We start from the raw sequence: 26,257 nt of genomic DNA, 5'->3' as shown, positions 1-26,257 counted from the left end.
TACCTGGAGGATATGTGTTAACTCAGCAGGTTGAGTTTTACCAAAGACCTCTTTTGTTCCCAGCTCCACAGAGAGGTCTCCAAACACTGGCCTATAATTAAAGGGCTCTTTCGTACTTAATGCTTTTGTTCCCATGCCCCCCCAACACTAACCCCCCCCCCACACACACACACACACACACACACAAACACATACACCTCCACTCCCACCTCTGCTAGGAGTTTAGAATAATGAGAATTTTTGTATATGGGTGCACATATGTTCTCATGCTGCAGACTTATTGACAGGATTTAAACCTAGTTTGGGCTCACTGGTGCATTGGTTCACACAACACCCACTGCAGTCACCATCTGTGGGCGCTGACCGTTTGGCCTCTTTTATTAGCACTAGGGGCTAATCCTCTGTGGCTTGTCTCAGGCTGTGTGGATGCCGTCAACAGTGTTGTCTTTCACCCATTCCTTAAACCACCTGAAGGTGACAGTGTTCTGTCAGCCCTGCCTCTGAGCTCCCACTTTCAAGTACGCTCCAAACCCTTGGCGCCGGGGAGAGCCACCTAAACAAGCCCGAATAATTCCCTCATTAGGAGTTTGGCTGAGTGTGTTGCTGTGTTGCATTTAAAATGTGGATCCTTTTAGGCTTTATTTTATAAGAACATGTGGACTTGCAGCATGGAGGCACTGTGTTATGGGATGAAATAGGAGACTTGCAGAGAAAGGAGTCTGATGAGAATTACTTCTCCTCTTTTCTCATCTTTTGTGATATCACCTTCGCAGTTTTTGCTTAGTTAATGTCGACTTTTGTAATTTTAGGTGACACCGCCTCGACTTCTGTGTTGTATTCTTTGTACTTTTTCTGCTGCCTTACACATCACAGCTCTGTTTTTCTCACTCAGACGCAGTTTAGTCAGGGGATTAGAAGAGAGTACACTATGATCTGATTTGTGATAACAGCTCATATTTTGGGGAATGCTTACTCTAGTCGCCTACAGAAAGAGAGAGGGACATAACATCAAGTTTCTTAATGTGAAATGCAAACAATTTGCCCCCATGACAAAGTCATCCTCATTAGCCTCTGTTGAAAGGCATGCTGAGACATTATCAGATCTGTGTGTGCCAACTAAAGCCCAAAGCCCCTTCTAAGGTTACTCTGGTTCAGATCCTTATAGCTGAGAAGAAACAACAGGACAGGACTGATTTAGGTAAAATGACCACTAGGACTTGCTTTGACTGCTACTTCTGTTTCTCCAGGGAAGGAGTGTTTTTTGGTGTGTGGTTTTTTTTCTTGCATGTGCACTAGGAGAACTGCCACTCTAAAAGCTTGTCACAGCTGACCTCATAGCATTGTGTTGTGCTGAACATGGACAGTCATTGATGTCTAACTCTCAAGGGAAGACACAGGCAGTCTAAAACCAGCTTCGGTCTCATTTCAAAGCCACACAGAGCAACATCATATATTCAGCAATACAGTGCAGAACGTGTCTGTTGTTAGTTAATCTTTTTTGTTGACTTTGCTGTCTTCCGAGCATTTCATTTTCTTTTGGGGGGCCCTACTTTGTCATTTAAACCAATTGACATCAAAAGATGTAATTATACTTGACCACTTCTGCTCCTGATGGCCTTTTCCATGCCTTGATTATTGACTGCCAGTGCTCCTGATTAGCATGTCGGTCACATTGGAAGTGATGGCCTGCAGTCATGACATTAATTGAGATCATAATCACAGCCCATGAGTTTGTGTGTGTGTCTGGGTATGGTGGTTGTAGTGACAGACAGTATGTGTGTATGTACGCGGGGGTTGGGGGGGGGGGGCTTCCCCAGCTGTCATGAGCATTTTTGATTGATTGATGCCTGATGCGAGGTGATTGATGCATACTCGCATCTGAACGAGTGGCGGCCATGCAGAGGCGCATCGTGACTTTAGCGGTTTAAGGCAGTATTACAGCTTCATTAAAGCAGAGAGTGACTGTGGCCATAGATCATGGCAGTGACAGGCCAACATTATGTCTGGCTGGGTTGATAATGATGTCATGAATGTGAGGGTCACAGGTTGACGGGGCATTAACATATGTAAGGCTCCTGGAGGCTGATGGGAGATAGCAGTAATAGCAGGATATCTTCTCCACCGATTTGACTGACTTTATGGACTGATGCAGATGAACTGTCGTACCGTAAAACACACAGAATGTGTTGGATTTGATATGTGAATAAGTATTGCATGAATGATTGATGGTTTCATTAATAAACCTTATTGTACGGAAGAAACTGGGCTAATTTTTTATGTGTAAAAAGAATTACAACTCGAGCGTGAAACCTTTTTAAATGCAGCATCAGATATGTCTGAATTTAGTCCCATCACCAAACGGTAAAGACATGTAGAAATCTCACATGACAAACGATCCAGCTGAGTTATTGGAGTTGGAGTTATAATCAGTTTTATACCAAATATTAGCATTGGATTGGTGCATTCCTCAAAAACAAATTTATCAATTAGATATACTAAAGGCCCTAGAATTAAAGCTTACCAGAGTACAGTATGTGGTGCTGGGGCTCTATACACATCAACCAGTTTAACTCAAACATTCTGACCATTCTTCTACATGAAAACAGTGTTTTTTGGCCCGAAAAGACAAGTGTTCAAAAACAAGATCAAGAGTAAAAATTCTAACATACAGATTTTTTTCCTGAACAGACTAAGGCCTTGTTCAGACTAGTCGCCTATATCCGATTTTTAACCCATCCAGATTGACATCACATATCTCATTTGTAGTCTGAACAGTCCCATACCATATGATACCTCACTTTTGTGGGACAGACTGAAACCACATTTGGGAGGTAGTTTTGTGTCGGATATGGACAGAGTCTTCAGTCGTAAAGGCTCCAAACACTCCGATCGGATATGGTGGATTGTGACGTCATGTCCGTGATGCGAGAGCAAGGCTCTACCAGACAGTGATATCGCCAGTACGCTAACGTAGCAAAACTTCATGTTTGTCGTTGTTGTTGCCATCGTTGCAATTGTATGACCTCACAAATTATATGACCTCACAGATAATACACTAAAGTAGCCAGAGCAGCAACAATACCAACAAATGTCACTTTTGTTTTAACTTCAGACTCGATTGTTTGTTTAAACTCCGTCAGAGTAGATTTTCTGCACCATGATCTAATTCTGTGTTGTTGCTTTTGAGTACTTACAGAACAAACAACTGCATAAGACAGTGCTTACGATAGTATTCTCATGTGTGTAAAGAAATCCTGTAAAAAATAAAGCCCTGGCATGCAAAACCTTTTGAAATGTGATGAAAAAAATAAAAGCATTGTTGAGTCAATGTGGCCTGTGGAGAGTGGAGCGATTGGTGCTTATGATCTGTTCTTTTGCTACGCATAGGATAGGAGACAAATCATTCTCAACATTCCCATGTGAACATTGATTAGTCTTTTTTAAATCTCTGATTCTCTCATTTTCATGCTTTTATTCTTCCACTTTCAGCCTCCCATCTGTCGCTATCCTCCCACCTCTTGACCCTCTCATTGATTACCACACAACAATTGAAAGGCTAAATAGAAACTGCCATTTCCATCTTTTTGTGTTTGTTTTTGCTCATCTGTCTGCATAGCCTTTAGTAAAGGTCATGACCCCTGACCACCTCTTTTTTCGCCCTCCTGGATTTCAGAAGGGGGCTCCAAAACTTAATCCAGTAATGGAGGAGATAGTAAAGCAATCAACGCAGGATGCTGAGGGATTGGGGGGGAGATGAAAGGGGCAACGGCTCTCCTCTACTTCTTTTATTTCCTTCTTCGCCATTTCTTTCTCTGCATCCATCCATCCTTTAGAATTACCACTGACCAGTAGTCCCCTGCCCCCCACTCATTTCACTTTTCTCACCACTTAAGGTGGGACCAGCTGAGCCAGGAGCAAAAATCATTGGAATCCATCTCTTTAATTCTGCTTTATTACACCCACTATCAATATTGTTATTGTTTAAAGTGGCTCTGGCTCTAGCAGGGCTCTGACTGACGGGAGTCCCAGCGTGTGTCTCTTATTAATTATGTATAGAGGAAGTAGCGGCGGCACAGCGGGTCGTGGAAGAGAAAACTTGAGGGCTGCTTGTGCATGGGACAATGAGGAGAGCCGTGGAGGGCTGTTGTGAATTATTTACCGTAGTCTCATGGCGTGCCTGCTGAGCGTCAGGCACTGACATTTGGAAGGAGAGCAAATGTCTGCATTGAGCACAGTCTGATGTCACACTGGAATAAATGAGATACATTACAGTGGTAGGTCTTACAGAAGGATCCTGGAAGACCTCAGTGGCCTAATAAAAGAAATATATCTGCTCGTCCTTTTGGTTCTTAAAAGGGTATTTTAAGAAATGAATGCTTGACCAGAAATGCCTCAGTTGAGAAGTAACCCTTTCGAATGTTCCAATCCCACTGGAAATGATGCACCAGATGTCAAATGATGCATTTCTGTAGTCATGCAGCCATGTGTTGGAAGGTACACCAGACCTGCCGTGGTCCATTTTCTATTCATTCTGTAGAACCGGAACTTTGCTAGAATTGTTAGCCAATATAAAGAGAATGTCTGCATCTGAATTGGATCAACTTTATGTCTCATGGTAATATCTCTACATGTATGTGTCTGAAAGAACCATACCAGCATATTAGTCCATTTATTGCATTTTTACCATATGTTAACCACATTCCAAAGAAGGCCATGCGTTTTTATAGCTTCACAGCAGGCAACTTTTTGGTTTCCTTTCATCACAGATCAGGATGCTATAAACAGAAAAGCCAGATTACTTCTGTTAATTCACTGTGGGATGGTGATGTAGTTACAGATGTTTTTTGGGTTTTTTTAGATTTTGGACTGATACCATCATCCTTGGGTTTATTGATGTCCTTTAAGTCAGTGTTTCCCAACAGTTATTGCACTATGGACCGTTTTATCTACAATATTTTCACAAACTGGCCTTTAACGTGTGGCAGATAAATACAAAAAAATGAAATGATACGACCAGCATAAAAACAGTTTTTTTTTTTTCTAAATGTAATCATAAACATAAATCCAATATGTATGCAACTTTATTAGCATTGGTCTTGTAACATCGTACCGTTTGTTTTTTGTTCATCTTTCTAGCTCGAGAGATTCAATATAGCGGTAATGTATTCAGTGTTAGTGGCCAGAGCGGCCCCTTTAAGAAAGTAGTCATGTGACAAAGGCATGAAACGGAAATAATATAAGTTCTGCATTCTTGTTGCGGCCCGGGAGTTGGGACACTGCTTTAATTATTTCTTGATAATGATTTTTGTCCAGTTTTAAATCTCTGCATCTTTCAAATGCAGTTTCAATAAATCATCCAGACTTTGTAATTCTCACAAATTTGTACAAAATGAGCCACAGACTGTGAAACATAGGAAGACAAGGTATGTTATTTATAAAGTAGAAGTAGTCACTCACAGAGACATGAATAAGTCAGTGAAGGTCAGTTCAGCACATGGAATCCAAGATGTTTCTCGAATGGCGTCATGAATGGTTTCATGGTGGCTAACATCAGCACATTTTATCATTAATATTCCATCACATAGGAGCTCACCCCCCAAAACCCGTTTTTGAATTGTGTCCCTCCGATATCTGTTTTCCTCCTACTGCTGCTGAGGCGGGGGTGCCTGTGCTTTAAAAACTAGTGACTCTCTACTGAGACGCCCATGGTCATTCCAGTGCACAGGAACAGCTGCTGTACAAGAAACTTTGTGAATGCAAAGTTAAAAAGTTAGTCTGGTTGAGCTGGAATCTGGGTGGTTGCAAAATCACTGAAGACATCAGTTGGAGATGTGTGTGGGACTTGGGCTAGGGTTGGAGGAAAGATGGAGCGGTCTCTCCCTGTTCTACCACCAGCTTTGCAAAGAGCTTTGCAAAACTTGTTGAATTATTTCATTTTCTCCCTCTGCTTCCCTTAATTCCACATCAGTGTATTGACTTTCATTTAGTGGGCTGTCAAATTTCAGATGTGGCATCTGTATAACGCAAACCACTTGAGGCATCCACACTTGGCCGACTCTTTCCGAGATCCATTCGGCTCCGTCTCGTCTAAGTGGTGGTGATGATGATCGTCTAGCCAGCACTTTCACCAAATTTTCTTGTCCTCCTTGGATTTGGAGTGCTCTTGAAAAAGAAACTATGAAAGGTGACTCATCTCTTCAGCATACCAGCCTTACTGAGAGTGAGGTCACCTAATGCAAAATGCAGCAACCAATTTCATTTCATGGCGCCAACCTAAACTTAGGCCGAATATTTTGGTGTCAGGGTCCATAAAAGTTTGTCAAAGTCATATCATCCTCGCTCACTTCTTCCTCTGGCTTCTTAGTGTCAAGCTAGCTGATATCTCATAAAGCTTAAGGGGCTCATAAAAGCTGAGCTAACCTGCTCAGATGGATACTTTATCCTACAGACTTCATACCTTCCTTAAGAGGTACTCTTCTTATCCAGAGAAGTGTTGACAGATCAGATGTCTCCAGGCAACATAAACAGCCATCACTCTGCCGAATTCAGACATGAAAATATTATATTTAATGGGAATTATCTGTTATGATACCATAGCTTCTTTCAGAATAATGGTTGAATATTTCATCAGAGTTCTCCCATAAATATTTTTTGTGTGCCTTTTGGGACTCCTGATTTACTTGAATTATTAGCATGCATTGTGTATCATGCATCGTTATGAAGTAGCAAAGAACTGAGCTAAGGATGTGTATGTATTCTGGTGTGAGTGTGTTTGTGCTTGTGCGAAAACATTATTCAGTCCCGACCACACTCCAAGTCTCTCCCAGAGTTATCAAGTGCCAGTGAATCAATGGATCGGGATTACAGGCCTTAACTTCAAAGTTCATCGCTTTCTACATGGAGGACATAGCTGTCAGTCACAAGCAGCCTCTCCTTCCTGTCATCCCAGGAAATGTTGTTATACAAAAGTTACACTGTAATTGAGGTAAAGAAAGTTTTCAGAGAGGGTATCATCCATATAAATGTAAGCTTACTTATAAACAGTCATCTTAATGTTGTGTATACCATCTTCTTCCGTTGTTGCAAAAGCCTCAGCTTCACTGAAAGAAGCAGTGTTTTTTTTTTTTTTAATTTTAATTAGATGAGGGGAACTGAAAAGCGAGCTAGAACAGTTATTTAATTTAAATTGAATTACCCTTGATTTAATTTGGAGCATCTCATTAACTTGTTAACTAACTAAATAAAAGTGTGAAGTGTTTTCTTGGAATTAATGTCAAAGTTCAATCTTTGTGCATCTCTCTGTGAAATATTTACTGTACCGTGAAGAATGCCTCCATTTACTAAAATTAACACTTAAACAAGGATAACAGTCATGGAAAATGGTACAAAAATGTATTAACTTGGCTTCTAAATGTGTACCTTTACCTCCTGTGTGTTTGTCACTGTCTGCAGCAGTGAAAACTTCTTTCCTTTAACCATTTACCTTTACATTTTAAACATCATGCCAGCTCTTCCACAGCACTGAGCCATTCCTATGTTCTGTAGATTCCCATTTCAGTCTCTGTGAAAGGCACAGACCATATATTGAAAGCTTTAAACAGCCAAAAGCACTTTTATGGTTTTTGGAGGAGGTCACAGCTGTTCCCTTGTAACCATAAGTAATACAGTACATCCACGCGGCTGAACATGCAGAAACAAAAGCGTGTTTGATCAGTTCCGGTGCGTTTTCTTTACAGCTAAAACCATAAAACCTGACAACAACAGACTGAGCAGAATGTACTGACGGTGCCTCTCAAATGTAGACAGCTGATTCCTCACTTGCACCTGCGTCTTGGCACTCCCTCAGACAGAACAACGAAACAGAGAGAAAGAAACTGTAAAATGTAATGACTTGTAAGGAACAGTGGTTGCAGCAGGTGTACTTGGGGTAATAAAGCAAATTTGGGTGAAGTGGGGGGTGGTAGACTATACTGTAGTGCACCAAGACAAATTGGACTTTTGAAAGGGTTTTAGGCCTTATAGACAAAGACAGCTAAAAAGAAACTAACTCTTTTCTTCTTTTTGCTAAACTATTTTCTCAGTTGATGGACTTCTGTGATTCCCTGCAGGGCACGACTGTTTAAGTTTTCACACTACGGAAAAAGACATAAATGGTAGTTTGGGGACCATCCGTGTTAGACAGCCTGTTGGAAGGAGCAGTTCCACAGATGCTGCTCCTTTCCCTTGTTAATCAGAGATCTACGCTCCCAAGTCACGGCCCCACACAGGCCTAGGCTGACATCCCAAAAGAAGAATCTAAAGACCCCTGAGGTCTCTTATGGGCTGGTTTGGAGTCTGAAACGAACCATGGATGCATAGATACACATGTACACTCAGCTCAACAACAGCCCCCCCTCCAGAAATGTGTTTTCCTTTTTCTTTTCTTTTCTTTTCTTTTTTTTTTGACTATCAATGGTCCCCTCTCAGTGCATCAGTCACAGGAGGACATGGGCGAAGTCAGAGTGCAACAAATCCAGGGTATTATAAAGCCTTTGTCCAGTCTGCAGCTGTCACTAACCGGGCTAGCGGGAGAGGATGAGGGGGACGAAGGGAAATTCTTGAACTATCCCTGGAACCACAGAGAAGATTTGAAGCATTCAAAGACTAAATTTATGGCAAGAGACAGAAAAAAAAAATACGAGAGAAATGAGGCAACAGAAAAAAACCTGAAAGATATTGTACTAAGATTGGAAGGATAGTAAAAGTATAGAGGGCAACATGGTTCAGCTGCTTTCATTTGACTACAAGAATCATAACGCCAGGCCAATACATGTTGATATTCCCTGAATCAATGTTTCGTTTTTTTTTATCTTTGTTCCTTTTCCCTTCAAATATGACCAACAGTCAATCAGATCTAATCTCTTTTCTATCATTGTGGTAGTTTTCAAAGGTTGTCCATTTTCTCCAAAAAATGCCTCATCTTTCTATCTTTGATTTGACGGTGGGTTGGAATAACGATGAGCTAAGCTTTAACTTGATGCAAGATCGCTGTAGGGCTCAAAGTTAAGAAGCCTGCCCCCCCATCTGCTGTGTGGAGATACTGCGGCCAAATCACAAAGCCAGATAATCTGATATAATTTCAATCAACAGTGATCAGATAAAAAAAAACCCCTGATAAAACGGCTTTATCATTTCAGCCTTTTTCACTTTATTTGGAAATGAACAAGAGTATGACAAGTCTCAGAACTTTGGTCAAACTTTTCTTGAGACTGTATCCTGGAGATTATAACACTCTCCATTCTGATTGGCTGGGGTTGACCCTTGACATTTTATATGCTCATAAGAGCTTTATGATAATCTCAGTGATTGGATTAGTCCTTTATTGGCCAGTGGCATTTACGGGGTACGCCGAGACTCAACGCAGCTTTGATCCCCCAACAGAAGCAATAGTGTGTCATAGTTTGCATCCTTGGCTTAAGCCTTGTGCGAGACATCTGCCAAATCCTCCTGGATCAAAGGATGACTATTACACAGACAGGCATCCCTATAACCCCAACTGCAGCTTTAGGGGGCTCATGACCCCTGTCAACGTCTGGGTCAGGTTAGAAAGCACAGGTGGACACGAGGTTGCAGATATGTATGCACATGCACACAACTGTTTCTGTATGCTGCAGTACAAAAACACTGCAAATACTTTGCTCTAAAAGTAATTATTTTAATTTGTAATGAATAAAACATGAATTTGCTCGAGCTTTATTCATCAAATGCTAGGAAAGCTAGAGGGCTTATTTTTTTATTGCTCCTTATGTTTTGTTTTTCAACTAGGCCTCAGGTTCTTTTCTTGACAAACAAGAGGATGAGTTAGAAAAGCAGGAGGAGAAGGAGATCATAAGATCGTGCGTCGCTGTCTGACCTGACTGCGAGCTAGCTGGCGGAATCACAAGCTCACCTCTCTCAATAGGATTTCAGAATAAGCTTTCAGTCAAGCTATAAATACAGAAGTTGTGTGACCTCACTGAATAGCAATGTTTGTGGAGAGGAGAGGCAGGGAGAGTGTGTGTCTCCATCTGTGTGTCATTCCTTATGGTGCAGTCTGTGTTATGTGAGTGTATTTTCAAGCATTTAGAAGTGATGTGGCTAACCTGAGTGGCCTGACATTTCAATCTGCTGGGCACACACATGCATTTTGACTAAGTCTTACTATGCATGACAGTATTAAGACACTAGCGGTGGAAAACCGCAACATATGATCACTTTATCCTCAATGTTTTGTTTTTTTAAATTACTGTAACCCATTTTCCTGTGATTCATGTTTGATAAAAATGCTTTCCAAAAAGCCGAAAACAACACTGAGACTGACGCCTGCCAGCACACAATCACAATGCAGACAGCCTTCCTTCACCCCAGTACTCTCACACAACATGTGACCTTTTTGTTATCCTAATGCACAAACGGATATCTCACAGCAAACTGATGAGCTAATTCATATTCTCTCACACACATCTATTGCTGACTCAGGTGACACATTTATTCAAACTGCTGAGGTGGACTGCTGATATAAATTGCCCAGCACACCCCCCCCCCCAGTTTTTGTTGTTCGGGCCCATTAGCTGATGTATCCACAGTGGAATATATAAACAGTGGCACCTGATGCTTCAACAACAATCATGCTGACTAATTGCATGCAAAGGTGCCCAAGCATCGGGGAACTCTCAGTGAAGATCTATTTTCTTTATGTATGGAGACAAATCTGATGCCAGCTGCTCAGTGACTGTGTTTAGCTTCTGCTCCCCCCTCACACTCAATTCCTGCCGTTCTCCAACCATCAGCTTTGCAGCACTTTTTTTTTTTTTTTTTTCCCATATGAAAGTATTTTCACTGCAGATTTTCATCAAGTGCTTTTCAAGAATCCCATCATCTTGGTGCCTCCATGGTGGGTAGAGTACTAAAGGAGAACCCCCCTGCAGCTGATCTAGATGTTGCACAGGCTTCCTTTGAACTGCAATGAGAAAATTCACCCCTCGTTAAAATCGTAGCCCCACTCCCAACCCCGTACGCCGTGCAATTTCCATTTTGTAGCACTTTGAAAATTATATCGAAGTGCCTTGCTGGTAGTTGTTTAATTTGCCAGTCTTCTCTGATCTTCCCCCATTTCATTCCTCACAACTTCATCCATCGTATTATGAAGTAGAAACTAATAGTAAAATACAATATGCTCTTTGTTAGACTGCCGTTTTAATGATTAAGAGAATGAAAACGAATATGAACACGAGGTATCCCTTTATCCTGGACCTCCAGCTGCCCCTCTCTGGTTGGTTTAGCATCCGATCCAAGCAGTACATGGATGAGATGCTGATGCAAGCACTGACTCTCCCTGGAAGGTTGACGAGGAAAAATTTACGACAGCGTTTGTCTGTAGTTAGTCCGGTCCTGTCTTTCACCAGTCTTAGGGATTAAATTACAGTAATTGTAAAGGATGGAAAAAGACCAATGTCGTCTCCTCAAACCTCTCTCTCAATCTGGGATGATGACATTGACTGTATTTCCGGATCTGTATTAGCATATAGGAAGGAAATATAAATAGGAAATTTGCATTTTGATTTTTTTTCTGCGAGTATTTGATTGACATTAACACAGGTTATGCAAATCTATCAATGATTGTCAGACAGAAACAAGTTGATGGTGGTTCCACAACGCTCTTGCACGTCATTCATTTAGTTAAAAAATACTAAACTCAACTCATTCGGAGCCTTTTTAGCATCATAATAGATTAACACATATAGTCTCTGTTGTTTATGGACTACGATTAAGTAACGTAATTTCTTTAAATGGAATATGCTATGTAAGCAGTCTCATGGGAATATAAAGGGAACATTGATTTTGTAATGAGCTGCAATAGAAAGACTTCACCATCACCCCACAGACTAAAAGCATAAGCCAACTCACACCCCAATGAGTCACTTAATTACCCACATCAACATAAAAAGGCCTAATGTCCGCTCCTGCTCCCTCACACACATAAAGCTATAGGAATCAAATGGAGTATAACTAATACAATTGATTTTGATCAGGCAGTACGAACAACACGATAACCATGTCTTGCCAAGTACTACTCAGGGGCATGCACTGAGATCTGCTCATCCTTTATGAGCTGCTATTTATTGTGCTTTAAATGAAGCTTGATTGGCAGCGTGTCCTAGTGCCCATTATCATCAGAAGGATGTGCTCATTGTAATCTGCAATTATCGCCATAATTGCGCCCAGAATCCTCTGGGCCCAAATAAGCAATCACTTCCACCGCTGTGTGTGCCACCTGTAAGTGCTACTCAGGAAGACACACAATGACAGGGGTGATAGGTTCTTTCTCTCTTTCTCTCTTTCACATGATTTTGATTAACCTTCTCGGGTTTTTTTGTTTTGTTTTTTTCATTCAGCACCATCCCTGAGAACGCTTGTCCTACCTTTACCTACCCCTCCTTCTCTCACATAATCAATTTCCCCCTCCCCACATCTTCCAGCCGTGTCCCCTACAAGCACAAATTCCTAACCTCTGGTCACTTCCGTCCTCGTGGAATGCATAAATGCACGCTTATTATCAAGTTGGTCGTCTCATCATAATTATACGTTTTGTCATGTGCTGCCTCTGTAGCTGGTGATAAAAGGAGAGCTTGATTAAGCTGAGGGAAGGCTATTGATTCCTATTGACAGGCCCCTCAAAGCCCCTTAATGAAGGGGATGTAAATGAGAGTTTTCCACGGTGTTTAATGACTGCGTGGCCATAAAAGGCCAACATTCTCCTACAGTCTAAAAAAGGGACATGCATCACGTACAATGGTGCATGGGGGACACATTCAGCGAGAGGAATTCTCAGGATGTAGGGGAGGATGGAGGGAGTGAGAGTGAGTTGGAACACCACATAGAGTTGTCTAGCAGGTTTGAAAAGGGGATCATGACTGTCAGATCAAGGGATCCTTAACACAATTTAGAGGGGTGTTACAGGGGCCATGTGAATTAGTCACACATGAAAAAGCATCAGCAATAAAATGCTGGCTAGAGTAGGTGCTAGATGTTATTTTTGAGTAAGGGTTTGCTGAAAAATTACTATCCATCTCAACCCCTCTTTGTTTTTCTTTTTTTTCTAGCAGGGAGATGGCTCCCAGTAACCATGACCGGATACAGAGGCTGAGGCACGAGTTCCAGCAGGCCAAGCAGGACGATGATCCTGAGGAGCATCGATCCACCTACAGCTTCAACCAGCCCTGGGTGAGCGTTCAGTCGTAGCTTCGCTCCATCAGAGAGACGCTGAGCTGCACAGACCCACAAACATATTAGTGCTATTTCAGTGATTTCCTCGACCAGACCACTGGATTAACTCCAGAATCGTCCGCTGATTCATCGATTATCTCCCCCTCAAATGATTTAATTCCTTTTTGAACCTGATCTGAAACTTTGATTAGACTACTAGTGACATGACCTTACTAAGCACTCATCTCAATAAACAGCAGCTTTACTTTTCAGCAATTATCCACATCAAATATGAATTTATTATTTCATAATTTATTATTCATTATTATTATTTCAGTTTGACTAAAAACTGAGAAAAGTTTTTTTGATATCCTTTTTATAATTAATCCCCATTTTATTTTATTGAAATATTCAGCACATTTCTATTGACACAGGGTGATAAAAACACGGTGGATAAATGTGATATGTTGTCTTTGGTCATTTCCAGGTGAAGATGTTTTGTCATATATATGAGCAGACTGAAATACAGTACAGCCATAAATTCCTGCTTCCTGGAATTAAAAATATTGACGATCTTACTTAATGAACAGCACTGAATATAGCATTGTATGAAACCCAGTATCAACTTTTAATGGTTCATTGACGTAGCAACCCTGTCTGTGCTGCAGTATGCCTGCCAAACTACAGTATATGACTTAGGTCGATAAAAGTCCAGGCGTCTTTCCCAACTTCTACAGAATTTCTATATCCTAATTTCCAGGTCCAACCTTTGACCTGGAATTAATTGCTAATTACTCATCTCTGTCTTCCCTGAAATATGACACACTTTTAACAGTAAGGAGAGGAAACATTCAGTGACAAGAAACTTTTCAGGAATAGGGAGAAAATTAGAAACAGTGAGGCACACTGTTCACTTTAATTTTCATTAGACTTGATTAAAGGGATTTTTGAATTAAAAATTTAAATTAAAGTGTGAGGGTTTTTTTTTTAAGCCATTCCCCTCTCCCATGATTGATAAGCACTAACAATAAGATTTACTCTTCATAATTGGAAAAAAGCAATCAAGTTAATTCCTTTGTTAATTCATTCAGACCTGATCTCATATTCCTGGAGTGAAAAGTTCAACTGTATGTGGAGTTTAAGTAAAGAAACACATCGTATCACCTTTACACATATACGTACTACATCACTGATAGTTTCAACATCTAGTTCCATAAGTAACCTGATGTTATTTTCTGTCATCGGTAATGTAACTCATTGGCTGACACTTCCTTTTAGGTCAACATTATATTTTTAGAGCTTTAACCAAACAATAATAGATCATAACTCATACAATCAAGCAAGAACAAGCTAGAAGTCAAATATCTGTATATTTTTGCACTGTGATAGATTGAGACAAGACTTTTTACTCTGGTGACTTTCTTGACCCGTTTCCAGCAAATTATTAAACCACGTTGAGTTATTTTAATAAATTAGGGGTCAAAATGTCAGACCTTGAAAGTTATAATATTTGGCATCCAGTTTCTCGATAGTTTTAAGTGTCAGTATAGACAATTAAAGCTGATGCGGGAGGGATCTCGACCGCTGCGTTTCCTTTAGTCCAACTGGGTTTGTGTTGGAGGTAACAGCCCGCTCCCCACTGTGTTTATGTACAAAAGAAGACTGAATTAATTGGCTTTCTATTTCTTTCATTAGTTCTACAATCTGTTAAAAACCACTAAACTTAGCCATACATCTTCATGCTTTTTTAGAAAGCATTTTCCTCTTGTCCCATTCTCCCTGTTAGAGTGTTTGTTCAGCACTGAGTCGTCTCCGTCTCCCTCTCTGATCCTCTGCGCTCCTAATTGCTCCTGATGGTTGACATTGTTGAACATACTTTTTTTATTCCACTGGTAATAATTATATATAGGTCTGGCCCTGGAGTACCAAAGTCTATTTTACTAGTCCTGTTTCGTGTTATTTTAGTCTTGCAAGCAAGTATTCACTACGGCAAAGCTTGTTAGAGAAGAAACACAAGAATGTATGTTATGTTTTGACTCTGATAACAGGAGCCTAAGGGATATCATGCTTTATTGTCTTCAGTGTGGAATGGGTATGGCTATATTTGAGGTGTATGGGGGCGGGGATTTTAATTCTAAGGGGTAAAACTTCCATGTCAATGAATAGAAAAAAAATCTTTCAGGTAAAGTCATGCATTAGTCAAACAACAGGTAAAAACACATTGTGAAAATAAACTATTTTTTTTCCTATTTTGTTACCATTTTAACAGCATTTTTAACACAAATTATTTAAGTATAGTGCATCCTCCTATTGCATTCATCTTTGCAGTCATGTTTTTCATAGTTGGAGTGGACACAAATATATTTCTGTTCTCTTCTACGCTTTTAAGGCTGCTTTTTGTTCCAAAAATTTTAATTTCTTTTTGTGACAGTGGATTTAGCTCAGGAATGCAGTTACATGCTTACCACATAAAAGGCTGCTTTTGCACTTTGATGCACAATGTCCCTGAGTACTCAAGGTCACACTGTAATGGCTTCCACACAGATCTGCAGCAGCCGCCGCCAACAGCTCATTGCGTGACTCAGTTCTAATTTGCATCTGTACTTGTATACCTTTTCTTCCTCTTTTGTGGAGTTGTACAAAAGTGGCACAAACCTACTCATGTTTGTAAAAACAAGCAAAACAAAAAACAAGCCTCATCAAGTCAGACGTGATTAAAGTAACATTGACAAAGCAATTCTCAGGTTATGGATATGTAGATCTGTTGAATTTATTTGTTCCAATAAGTTCAACCCCCTTTTTCATTTTGGTAAGAATTCTTACCCTAAACTTAAGGCTTTATACCATTAAATAATGATTAAAATTCATATTTCATATCCTTTTAATGGGCTCAAGGGTAGAGTTATGTTCGGTGATCACTGATGATAAAACGTGCATCCATTCGGGGATTTTGAGCCCACCATCGAGAAACCATTTTCATTTCGAATTCCATTTCAGGTCATTTCAGTCTTTGTGAGACAGAGGTAGTTTTCCTATAGTAACGATGCTGAGACAAGTTTTGAAATCTCTGCCTTACTCATAATTGAATAATGACCAGGACACAAGGAGGATTGTCAGTCATATCGCCCCAAAGCAGACACAATTATAGCTGCCATGTTTCCTCTCCCGCCCTGCATCTTTTTGAAAAGGCATTTCCAGATGTTCATCATAAAGCACTATGGCTTTTTCCAAAAAGCTGACTTTTTATCTCATGCTCTCTGTCTGTGGCAATAAAATCAATTTGCGCTGTAAGGTTGGTGCACCAATAAGCATGACCACACAGAGATCTGTGAGCGCCATGCTGCTACCTTGGAACAAATGCACAAACAGCACCTTGTAAATCATGTGAATTCATCTGGTTTTATTATTCTGGTCTCCTGCTGCCAGGATACATGAGTCAAGAAGCATTAGTGTGTTTGTTACAGAACTGTTGCTTTAGAATTGCGCATTGTTTCATTGTGTACTCATACTCATAGCTATTTTTTTGTGATCAGGTGAACATAGAACATATAAACATAGAACCACTGTCTGCTTCAGTTACTTGATGATAGATAGCTCTGTGACACTGCAGCTTAATATTACATGGAGCTTTTACCGCAAAAGAATCCAGCACTTTCCATTTACATTCAAATTATGATATAAGTAAAAAATGTTCCCAACTTCAAATATACAGGAGCTGCTCTTCAGTGGCACTATTATACAAAATGTGATACAGATGCACAATCAGGACTCTGCGATCAAGACATCAACCATAAATGTGTAGCCTCTGGTTATACATACAAAATAAGCATGTCGCATATTATTATATACCATATTATAAACAGTTGCATTTTGTTGGGGGATGGTCTGGTTATCTTAACTCACTGTGAGTAATTTATGTCATTTGTTTTGTGGAACATACAGGTTGCTTAACAAGTTTAAAACGAGCTTGAGTTTAACCCCTGGTCTTCTGGAGGAAAGCCCTTTTTTAGGACCAATCAGATACCTCTAATCTAAGAAGGGTGTAGTCCAGGCTCTTGTATTTGTTGTGATGAATAGAAGGAATAGCCAGTTGACTTTGCTAAATGTTTTTTTCTCAGTTCAAAACCAGTAACCTCGTAGAAGAGGACTGCACCGCTTTACAAAGTAGCAATCACAATTGTATCTGTGAGGCATTGCATATTTCTAATGTTCTTTTTTCATAACGTGTCTTGTAGACCTTGTCATTCTTGGAGGATGGATACTCCTCCCGAAGCTACAGACGTAAAGTGAAATTTGTTGTGTAAGGATTTCTATTCGTCCAATCAAGGGTCTTACGGCTCATTAGCAAACTTGAATGTCTTCCACATGTGCTTGTAAGAGCAAACTCTTAAAACTGTCACCTACGCGGTGGACTGCAATTATAGCATCATGAGGAAGGAGCGCGCTAAGGCCATATATTAGTGCTAACCCATCACAGCAACCTGCTTTGATATCTGAAGGGTGTGTGACCTGCTTTGAACCAAGAAATATTACACCTTGGCTGTCTTGCTTGTGTTTTGAACTTTTTACCACTCGACTCCTTCGCAGCTGCTTTTCTGGTCCCGGATTTTTGATAGCTGCAAATAATTGTCATAATTACGCCCACCCCACCCCCGACTCACCGTCTGTGAACGCCTCTTGTGTTTAAACAGATGGATTTTTTTTTTTCCTCCTCCCCGTTCTTGTGTGTGACACCACCAAGGAAACGAGATAAAAGCATGCCGTATTGACATCATTTTTCACATTATTGGATAAAAACGAACATGGACGTCTGTTTGATTAGATTTCAACAAATGTCATGTTTTATATGGCATTGTATTCCAGGCCTAACATGGAATAATCTGATTCTCCTCCCCTGGATAATACCATTACACTGACTGATTTTCTCTCCTGGCTATTTCTCATGCATTTCTCTTGGCATGGCGACAACCACCTCAACCCACCAGTGTTAAAACAAAGCATGGAAACACCTCTGGATTCCTCTCCTCGTCTTTTGAAATCACATTAAAAACTTTCAGCCTGCGTGACTAATTATTTTCTCACCACCGCTTTTGTCCCCGGCCAAATAATTTCTCCTTTTCCCTCAGTTGTTCATCTGATATTCGTTTATGTGCTCTACACGCTCTGAACCAGCAAATGTGTTGCTACAGCTAAATCTGAAACATATGAGTAATATTCACTCAACCCATGTGAGTTTCTATTATGTTTTAGGACTCGGAGGAGTTTGAGAAAGGACTTGCTATTGACGCTGAGTGAAATGTAACTGCGCTGTTATTGCAGCTGTCCGACAGAGGGGAAAAGCAGCCATTTCAAGAGCTCAAGCTGTTTCCAAGAACACATTTTTACTGACAGCCTTTCCATCTGCCGACACACCTTCAGTCCATCAATATGCTGTATCATGTTCTATAACCCCCACCTGGCCGGCAATCTCATTCTCACAGATTTTCCAAATTTTTGAAAATCTCCAGAGAGTACCAAACATTTTTTTTTAAAAAACATCTGTCAGTGAATAATGAAAATTACTGGTTGATATTTACTTTTTTTACTCCGCCCCCACGCCGCTGTCCGTACCTCATAAAAAAAGCGACTCTTGGTCCAGGCGTGTATGCTGCACCTCCTCGGCTCGCCTCTGTTTAATTGGCTTGTCATGTTATTTCATCCGTCAGCTCGTTAGCTGTGTGTGTATTGTGTGTGTGTGTGTGTGTGTGTGTGAGCGTTGAGGGAGGCAAGCATCTCCATGTCAACCCTGTGGATGATCAGACAACAAACACACACATACGCACACATAGCTTAGTTGCAGGCAAATTTGTGTAGAGATGCAGCAACATTGTGATATTCATCTGTGACTTCATCATATGAGATGTATAAGTTAGCATTAAGTATGGATTATTTTATGATTGAAAGTTAGTGACAATAAATTAATAGGTTTCATGAAAAAAAAAAACCAGTAGCTAACATGAGCAGTGCTCATCCCAATGGCAGTAAACTAATTCTACAGAAAGTCTAAGGAACAAATTCCAACAGGAATCAACAGGATCCATGATGTGACTCGAATAGAAAATCATACAATGAAGAATAAAACTAATAATAATAAATATAATAATAATAACACTAATATTAACCAATTCCAGCTCAACTGTTGCTTAAAGATTTGAGATCAGACATCATTTAATGCATCAAACCACTGCAACCAAAAGTTATTCTCTGACATTAATAAAGTTACTGTTATACGTCCATGATCTTTGTGTGATACGAATCAATTAGCTGTGACATGAAGTTTTTTCCGATTTTTTTTATACAAACTTTAGAGCTACCCACTTACTAATAGTGAAAAACACCTTTCCTTGTCTTTTTAAAATATAATTAATACATTTTCAGGGATGATCCCAACTTTTTCAGCCTTTTCAAAAAAAAAAAAAAATCCAGAAAAAATATCCTCAAGGCCATCATCTGGGGGTGTCGATTGGGGCTGTTGTTGACCAGAGTATCAGATGTGATGTGTCATAATTTTTGGATGTTCTCGGTACAAACAAAAAAAAGTGCTGTCTTGCAGTGAGGTGGGAATAGAAAAAACATGACATTGCTAAATTATTCATTCAACAAGATTGCCAAGGGACTTTTTATCGGTTGGCACAGGTGCATTTCTCAATGAGATCGACATCATAGAGTCGCACCTACTAACTACCTGTTCCCTGAGGGGAGCCTGACAAACACTGTCAAACCACCTGTTGTGCTGAGGGAACAATATCCCGTCCTCTAAGTGTGTGTATCAGTCAATCAATCAATCAATCAACTTTGATCTATATAGCGCTTAATCACATCTGAAGACATTTCAAAGCGCTTTACAGATAGAAAGACAACAATGGTCAATATTATTGGGCTTTGTTGGTGTGTGTGTGTGTGTGTGTGTGAGTGGTTTCTTCTTTCAGATGTGCGTTAGCATTATAAGCCTCATTGGTCCGATGACAGGAACGTGTATTTATTCGTTTCTGTGTGTGTGTGTGTGTGTGTGTGTGTGTGTGTGTGTGTGTTTGTATATCTTGCAGGTGAACAGCGGTGCAGAGATACCAAGCGGACGTCATTCGGTAACCGTCGACAACGAGCTCCAGAAACAGCAGCAAGATGACAGAGACGGCTTCCAACAAACCCAGAGACACTACGGCTCCCTGCCTCGGTGAGACGCCCCCACCCAACCCCCACCCCTCCATGTCTTTGTTCCATCCATCCGTCTGTCCGTCTACCTCCTCCGTCTGTGACTTATCACGTTCTTCCTGCCCTTTCTCCACCTCTTCATTTGACTTTTTTCGATTTCCAATCATTTGGTTCCTCATATTTGTGCCGTTGCCCTTTTTTTCCACTGGACTCTTTCAATAGCGTATCTCTACTGCAACAAAGTCAATCACCACAAAGACAATTTCAATTCATCCTCAGACACTTCAACGATTCTTAGCAAAACTCTTTCAATATAATCATTTAATGTGATCGCTTGGAATAATCTTACTAATATTTAACTTTGTTAAGTCAATATTGACCCTGGGGAAGTTTTGACTTTGTCACAGGCATCAACTCTTCTCTCCCACTCCTCACTTTATAATGCATTACAGCTTCAATATCATAGTTGAAAGGAACTTTCATTGGAAATCTTGAACAGACTGAGTTCAGAGGTAAAACTGCTGCTCTTTATCGGACCCATCTCCTTCTACATATTTGTCAAAGAACTGCCAGTAAAGCTTACCACATCTGACACTTTGAGGCTCTGGGCTCAGTATTTTAATATGTATTTGTATTTTCAGATATCTCGCTCTCTGTTTGTGTGTCTGTGTCTGCCTTTCTGACAGAAAATGTTCACACTTTGAGTGTTATATCCTTAAAATCACAAAGGATACAAACTCTGTCCAGACCAAACTGACATTTAGCAATAAAATAAACATTATCTCTTGTCCTTCTAACAAATTTCCACATTGTGCAGCTATTGGTATAATAAAAATGTACATTACCCACTAAACTGTTGAAAGTGAAGTTGGACTGGCCCCCTGATTTTCCTCAGGGTTTTGCTTGTTTGCCAGTTTAAACAAAGAGAGAGAACGCTTGATATTTGCGTGTGGGCTCTCTTTGGCCAGACAAACTCAGCTCTGTTGTGATTTGAATCGCTTCCTGCTCAAGCGGCAATCATTTCTTCACAGTTCACATCCTCTTTTGCTGCTGTCTCTGAACAGTCACCGTCACATCGATTGAAACATGTTCCTGTCTATGGCCATGGATTTGCAGTCCACAAGGACGCACAATCAATGCGGCCTGAATAAACCAGACCAATCCATGCATTCCCTTCATAGGTGTTATCTGCTGGTATGTCATGTGATTGATGTGACAGTTGCCTCCAGCTTTTCCCTCCGAGAAAGTTCCTTCTCTTGGGAAAGTTTGCTCGGCAAGCCAAAAACCCCAAGCGAGAATGACCTTTGATATACATTCCTCTCATAATCTCAAAGCATCTTTTAGCGAAGAGGCGCATGAGCTCCGGCTTGACGTTTGACCCCCGGCTAAGCTCGCGTCTCACCACGGGCTCCTTCTTAAAGAAATAAGGTCTTATGTTCCCCAGATTAATAACCACAATTCCATTCAAATCCAACCACCACTTTTATGCAACCACTTCATCCTGTTCTTCTCTTCCAAAACAGGAAGCTTGAGCGCTCAGCCATTCAGCTGAAAGGGGATACCCCCCCCCACCAAAAAAAAAAAAAAAAGTCCTCCTTCCTAAACAGCTTCCAGAAGAAGTCATGGTGGCTGGTTATCTGATGACGGCCAGGCTTAGCTCGCTGTCTGGGATGTACGGATTGGAAGAACACTAATGAAGGCTTGTTGTCGGAGCAGGATTAGCAGTGACAGGCAGTGGAGGGCAAAAGGGGCCCCAGAGAAGAACAAGTGTGTTAGTAGGAAATAGAGACCACTGATTAGCCCGAAAGAGACGGTCAAACACCAAAAGACACACAAACACACATTTGAATGTGGTCAAGATAAGGTTTTTAATGGTGGCCAGAGTGAAATGCCAGTAGTTCTACCCTGCACTTGGGCTGCTTCTACAGTCCTCAGCCGAGACATTATTCCACACTACAATGAAAACATTATTCCACGATCATAGACAATTTATTTTGTATAATATCGGAAACGATTGTTCTATCGCCAGCTTCATACATTTGGCCCCTTTTTTTTTTTTCTAATCATTATGGGTCTGTTCCTGTGTGCATACTTTCTCCTCCTCCTCATAAACTTTGATTCTTCCCAGCTGTTTTTAAAAAAAACACACAGCCGCCACAAATGTCTGTACGAGCCAACTTCCCGGCTTTATTTGTTATGTTCTGTCATTCTAAATTTACCCCGCTCTTTGGCATGATATATTTTCCCATCCCCTCCCTTTTGTAAATGTAACTAATCTACTTTGTGACATATTCTGGCGCGGCAGTAGAGGTGATAAGAGAACTCACTCCCCTGATGCATTAATCACGGTTACATTCCTGTGGAACGACTCCATATCTGCTGTCTTCTCGTCCTCACCAGACGTTTCCCCCCCCCTAAATCTCCCTTCTTTTCTTATCTACTTTAAAAACTTGGAGATCGTTCTGGAAACACAGACTGCTGCTTTTGTGCAACATGCGTCCTGAGTTTTCTGAGGGTCCCTCGTGAGCGGTGCTGGCTGCTCTGAAAGCCAAGCCGGGGTGTAAATGCATGGCGGCTCGCCCAGACAGCAAAAACCTAGATATGGAGCATGTGGTGGGGGTCTCTCTGCAGTCTGTCCCTACATCTGCCCTCCTGCCAATTACCTCCATACTTACACATGCTGCGCATGAATACACACAAACATGAGCAGAGTGGAACAAGTAAAACTGTATCTGTTTTGCACGATCACAGTGCATAAATTTATCCACGATTACCCACATGTAGACCTAATCCCACAGACAATCAGAGAACAGCTCCATATTTTTTAACTCTTCCTTTTTTTCCATACTGGGGGCCACAAGGGTATGTATTAGTCTGGTTTCCAGTGTTCAGTTTCTTACAAATAACAATGGATTTTCTTGTTATTCCATTATCAAAATAACTGCATTCATTTTAACGTGGTTGATCTCTTTTAAAAACAGGGTATTACCCTGTCAATGTTAATTAATTCACGAAAGATAGTGTAGAAGAAATGGCTTTCAGTGACAACGATGTCCTAATGTTGATTCACTGAATTAAAATTCCTAAAGTCAACATTATCCTTGCCAATATCAGCTCACCGTAGGAGGAAACACACATACTCAGTCACAGTTCTAGTGTTGCTCTACATCACATGTGTCAAACTCAAGGCCCCGAGGGCCAAATGTGGCCCTCCGCATCATTCTGTGTGGCCCGCGAGAGCGTAAAAGCTCAGTGTCTAAAATTAATTTTTTTAAAAAGTGTGCTCTGACCAAAAACTACAATTCCCACAATGTAGTAATTAAACCCATTTTAACCTTGACAAAGACATTTTGAACATAGTTAATGTCCTAACTTGTGTATGATGTTATTTTTTCTGTGAAACTGTAATGTTTGTAACTTCAATAAGCAATAAATTTAGATTTATTTAACAATAAGGAGATGCTACATTTATTTTACATTACACTGAGTTACATTTAGTTACATTTATAAGTTACATTTAGCCCTTTGAGGACAGCCATTATGCTGATGTGGCCCTCGGTGAAAAATGAGTTTGACATCCCTGCTCTACATTATCTTCATGGTTCTTGTTGACCCCTGACTCTAGCCTCAGTTAAATATATCACTAAAGTCATTTTCAACATTTCAGGAAACATTGCAGAGCATGTAAAAGAAGAATTCCAGGTTCAAAAGTTGAATATCTTTCTCCATCTCTGAAACCCTTTTACCTCAAAAGGTTTGAGATTTGCGGACTCATCCAAGTATTTTGAACAATAGATATCCTAGTGGGTTCTGTTTTTATCCTGCTCAGCCTCTCTGGAATGAGATAAGAAATGCAGGCATTTTTGGCCTGAAAGCACGCCAGGCCTCTGCAGCCTTGTGCACCGTAGGCTTAAAAGCCTTTTACGTCCACAGCAGGTCAGTGAGGTGTGAATGAGATTTCTCTTAGCACCCCTGCACAAAAGACACTATCACAAGTCTACCATCGCACAGCAGCCTTAATGGAACATAATAAGGGAGGAGCAGACATATCACTTTGCTCAAAACCCTGACACTTCCCAGTGGTGGCTTTTCATGGATCATTTCAGGAAAGGAGAAGATGTGCAGCAGAGGGGATCCATGTGACATCCCCAAAAAGGAGTTAAATGGATGGAAGCAGCCATTTTTTTCTCAAAAAGGATGGAACATTTTTGTTTGATAAGAATGTGAACTACAGTTGTCTGGGCATTTCAGGTGTGCCCCTGTTTGTTTCCTGTCATGTTCATCGGTCAGTCTTCTTCCACAGCATGCAGTGTAATCATGCAGCGCTATGTAACAGGTCCATCTTTCTCCCACTATTTTTTTGTGGATATTTTAACCTAATGCTATTCTTTATATCATAAAATGTTGAAATGGACTCATGAGTTGACCTCCACAGTGTTATCCGCCATCATCCTCAACTTACATTCAGGCGATGTTTAAGTTTACTCTTTCAAGGCACTCGATTGATTTCTAAACTCTCAATGTTTGTTTAGGCAACCTCGCAAGACCCCCAGCATGGTGTCCCAGGACTCGTGGGACAAAGCCCATTTACCAGCAGAGGGTTACCAACCGTCCAAGGAGAACCCTCGCTACTCCAGCGGCCAGGGATCCCGGAATGGCTACCTGGTAACGTCGAGCTTTAATGCTCGTGTCCTCCTAGAAACTCAGGAGTTGCTGAGGCAGGAGCAGAGACGCAGAGAGCAGGAGGCCATGAAAGCCAGGCCACCACCTGGACAGGAGCCCCCCAGTGGCAGCAGCACCTACAACCACAGCCGAGACCACACACAAGCCCCAGGGTCCATCCCACCACAATCCAAGGGCCCGTATAGACAAGATGTACCACCGTCACCTTCTCAGCTCGCCAAGCTCAGCAGGCTTCAGGGTTCAGAGAAAGGAAGGTTGTTTTACTCCTGAGACTGTAACAAGGAACTATGACCACTTATAATTTCACATCAGGACTGATTCAAGGAGAATTAACAGGGAAAGAGGGCAAAGCGTTTTCACATATATATATATATAGATATATGTGCTGAGATAGTATATATGCTTAGATGTAATGAAAGATTTTTATGGGACTGTTGATAAAAATGTTAATATTTTTTTTAAATTAATGATATGAATCTTTCAAGCTGTATCACAAAGAAATGAAATGTTATTGTGTATCATCATGATCATACAACTGTGTGTATAAGTGCCTTCTTGTCCGTTGATTGTTAACTTTTTCGCAAGGCAGCATTCAGTCATTTTGCAGCTTCGACCCATCAGAAACACTCGGTGGAGAATGTTTTTCCATCACCGGAGTAACCATGTGTTGGATCGCCCCAAAGTCCAGACCCAGCCCCGGCGTTTTCTTTTTTTTTGTCTCGTGTCAGTCTTTGTGGATCACTACGTATTTATGTGAGTGTGTATTTGCTGTGCATGTACTAGTGTGTGACTGCTGGCAGGAATCGACCTGTAACGACAGAAAGGGGAGGTTAAGCAGCTGATCTATGGGAGCAGAGCTCAGGCTGGGGGGGGTGGCCACCCGTCACCCTCTCCTCCTCCAGCTCAGTGAAATGTCCCCTTTGGTTTTAGATACAACACTTCCCCCAGACTGTGTCCTCCTTCCAACCCCTTCCCGTATTCACTGTGATAATCCCAGATCCTTTCTTCCTCTGCCTGCTTCTTTATCTTCAGTTTTTTCCCTTCATATTGTTGCATCACTGTACACTCAGTGGGGGGAGCAGCTTTAAGATCTCCTTTCCTGCTCATCCAGGGAATCCAGCGATATAAACGGGGTCAGGCCTCGGTTATTAATTAATGT

General features: G+C 41.0%; 1 protein-coding gene across 1 annotated transcript in view; it reads left to right on the top strand.

The window, feature by feature from the left end:
• The window catches only part of LOC137587503 (partitioning defective 3 homolog), a 295,372-nt gene extending 269,723 nt beyond the window's left edge, over positions 1 to 25,649 (top strand). Inside the window, exons 22-24 of the mRNA XM_068303945.1 lie at positions 13,122 to 13,242; positions 20,310 to 20,437; positions 24,948 to 25,649. Coding sequence (XP_068160046.1) covers positions 13,122 to 13,242; positions 20,310 to 20,437; positions 24,948 to 25,368 — 670 coding nt within the window. The 3' untranslated portion in view covers positions 25,369 to 25,649. The remainder of the gene's footprint in view (positions 1 to 13,121; positions 13,243 to 20,309; positions 20,438 to 24,947) is intronic.
• The last annotated feature ends 608 nt before the right edge of the window (positions 25,650 to 26,257 follow it).

The sequence above is a fragment of the Antennarius striatus genome, chromosome 20 (assembly GCF_040054535.1).
Source record: "Antennarius striatus isolate MH-2024 chromosome 20, ASM4005453v1, whole genome shotgun sequence".
NCBI lineage: Eukaryota > Metazoa > Chordata > Actinopteri > Lophiiformes > Antennariidae > Antennarius > Antennarius striatus.
This window is presented reverse-complemented; position numbering and strand designations above follow the sequence as displayed.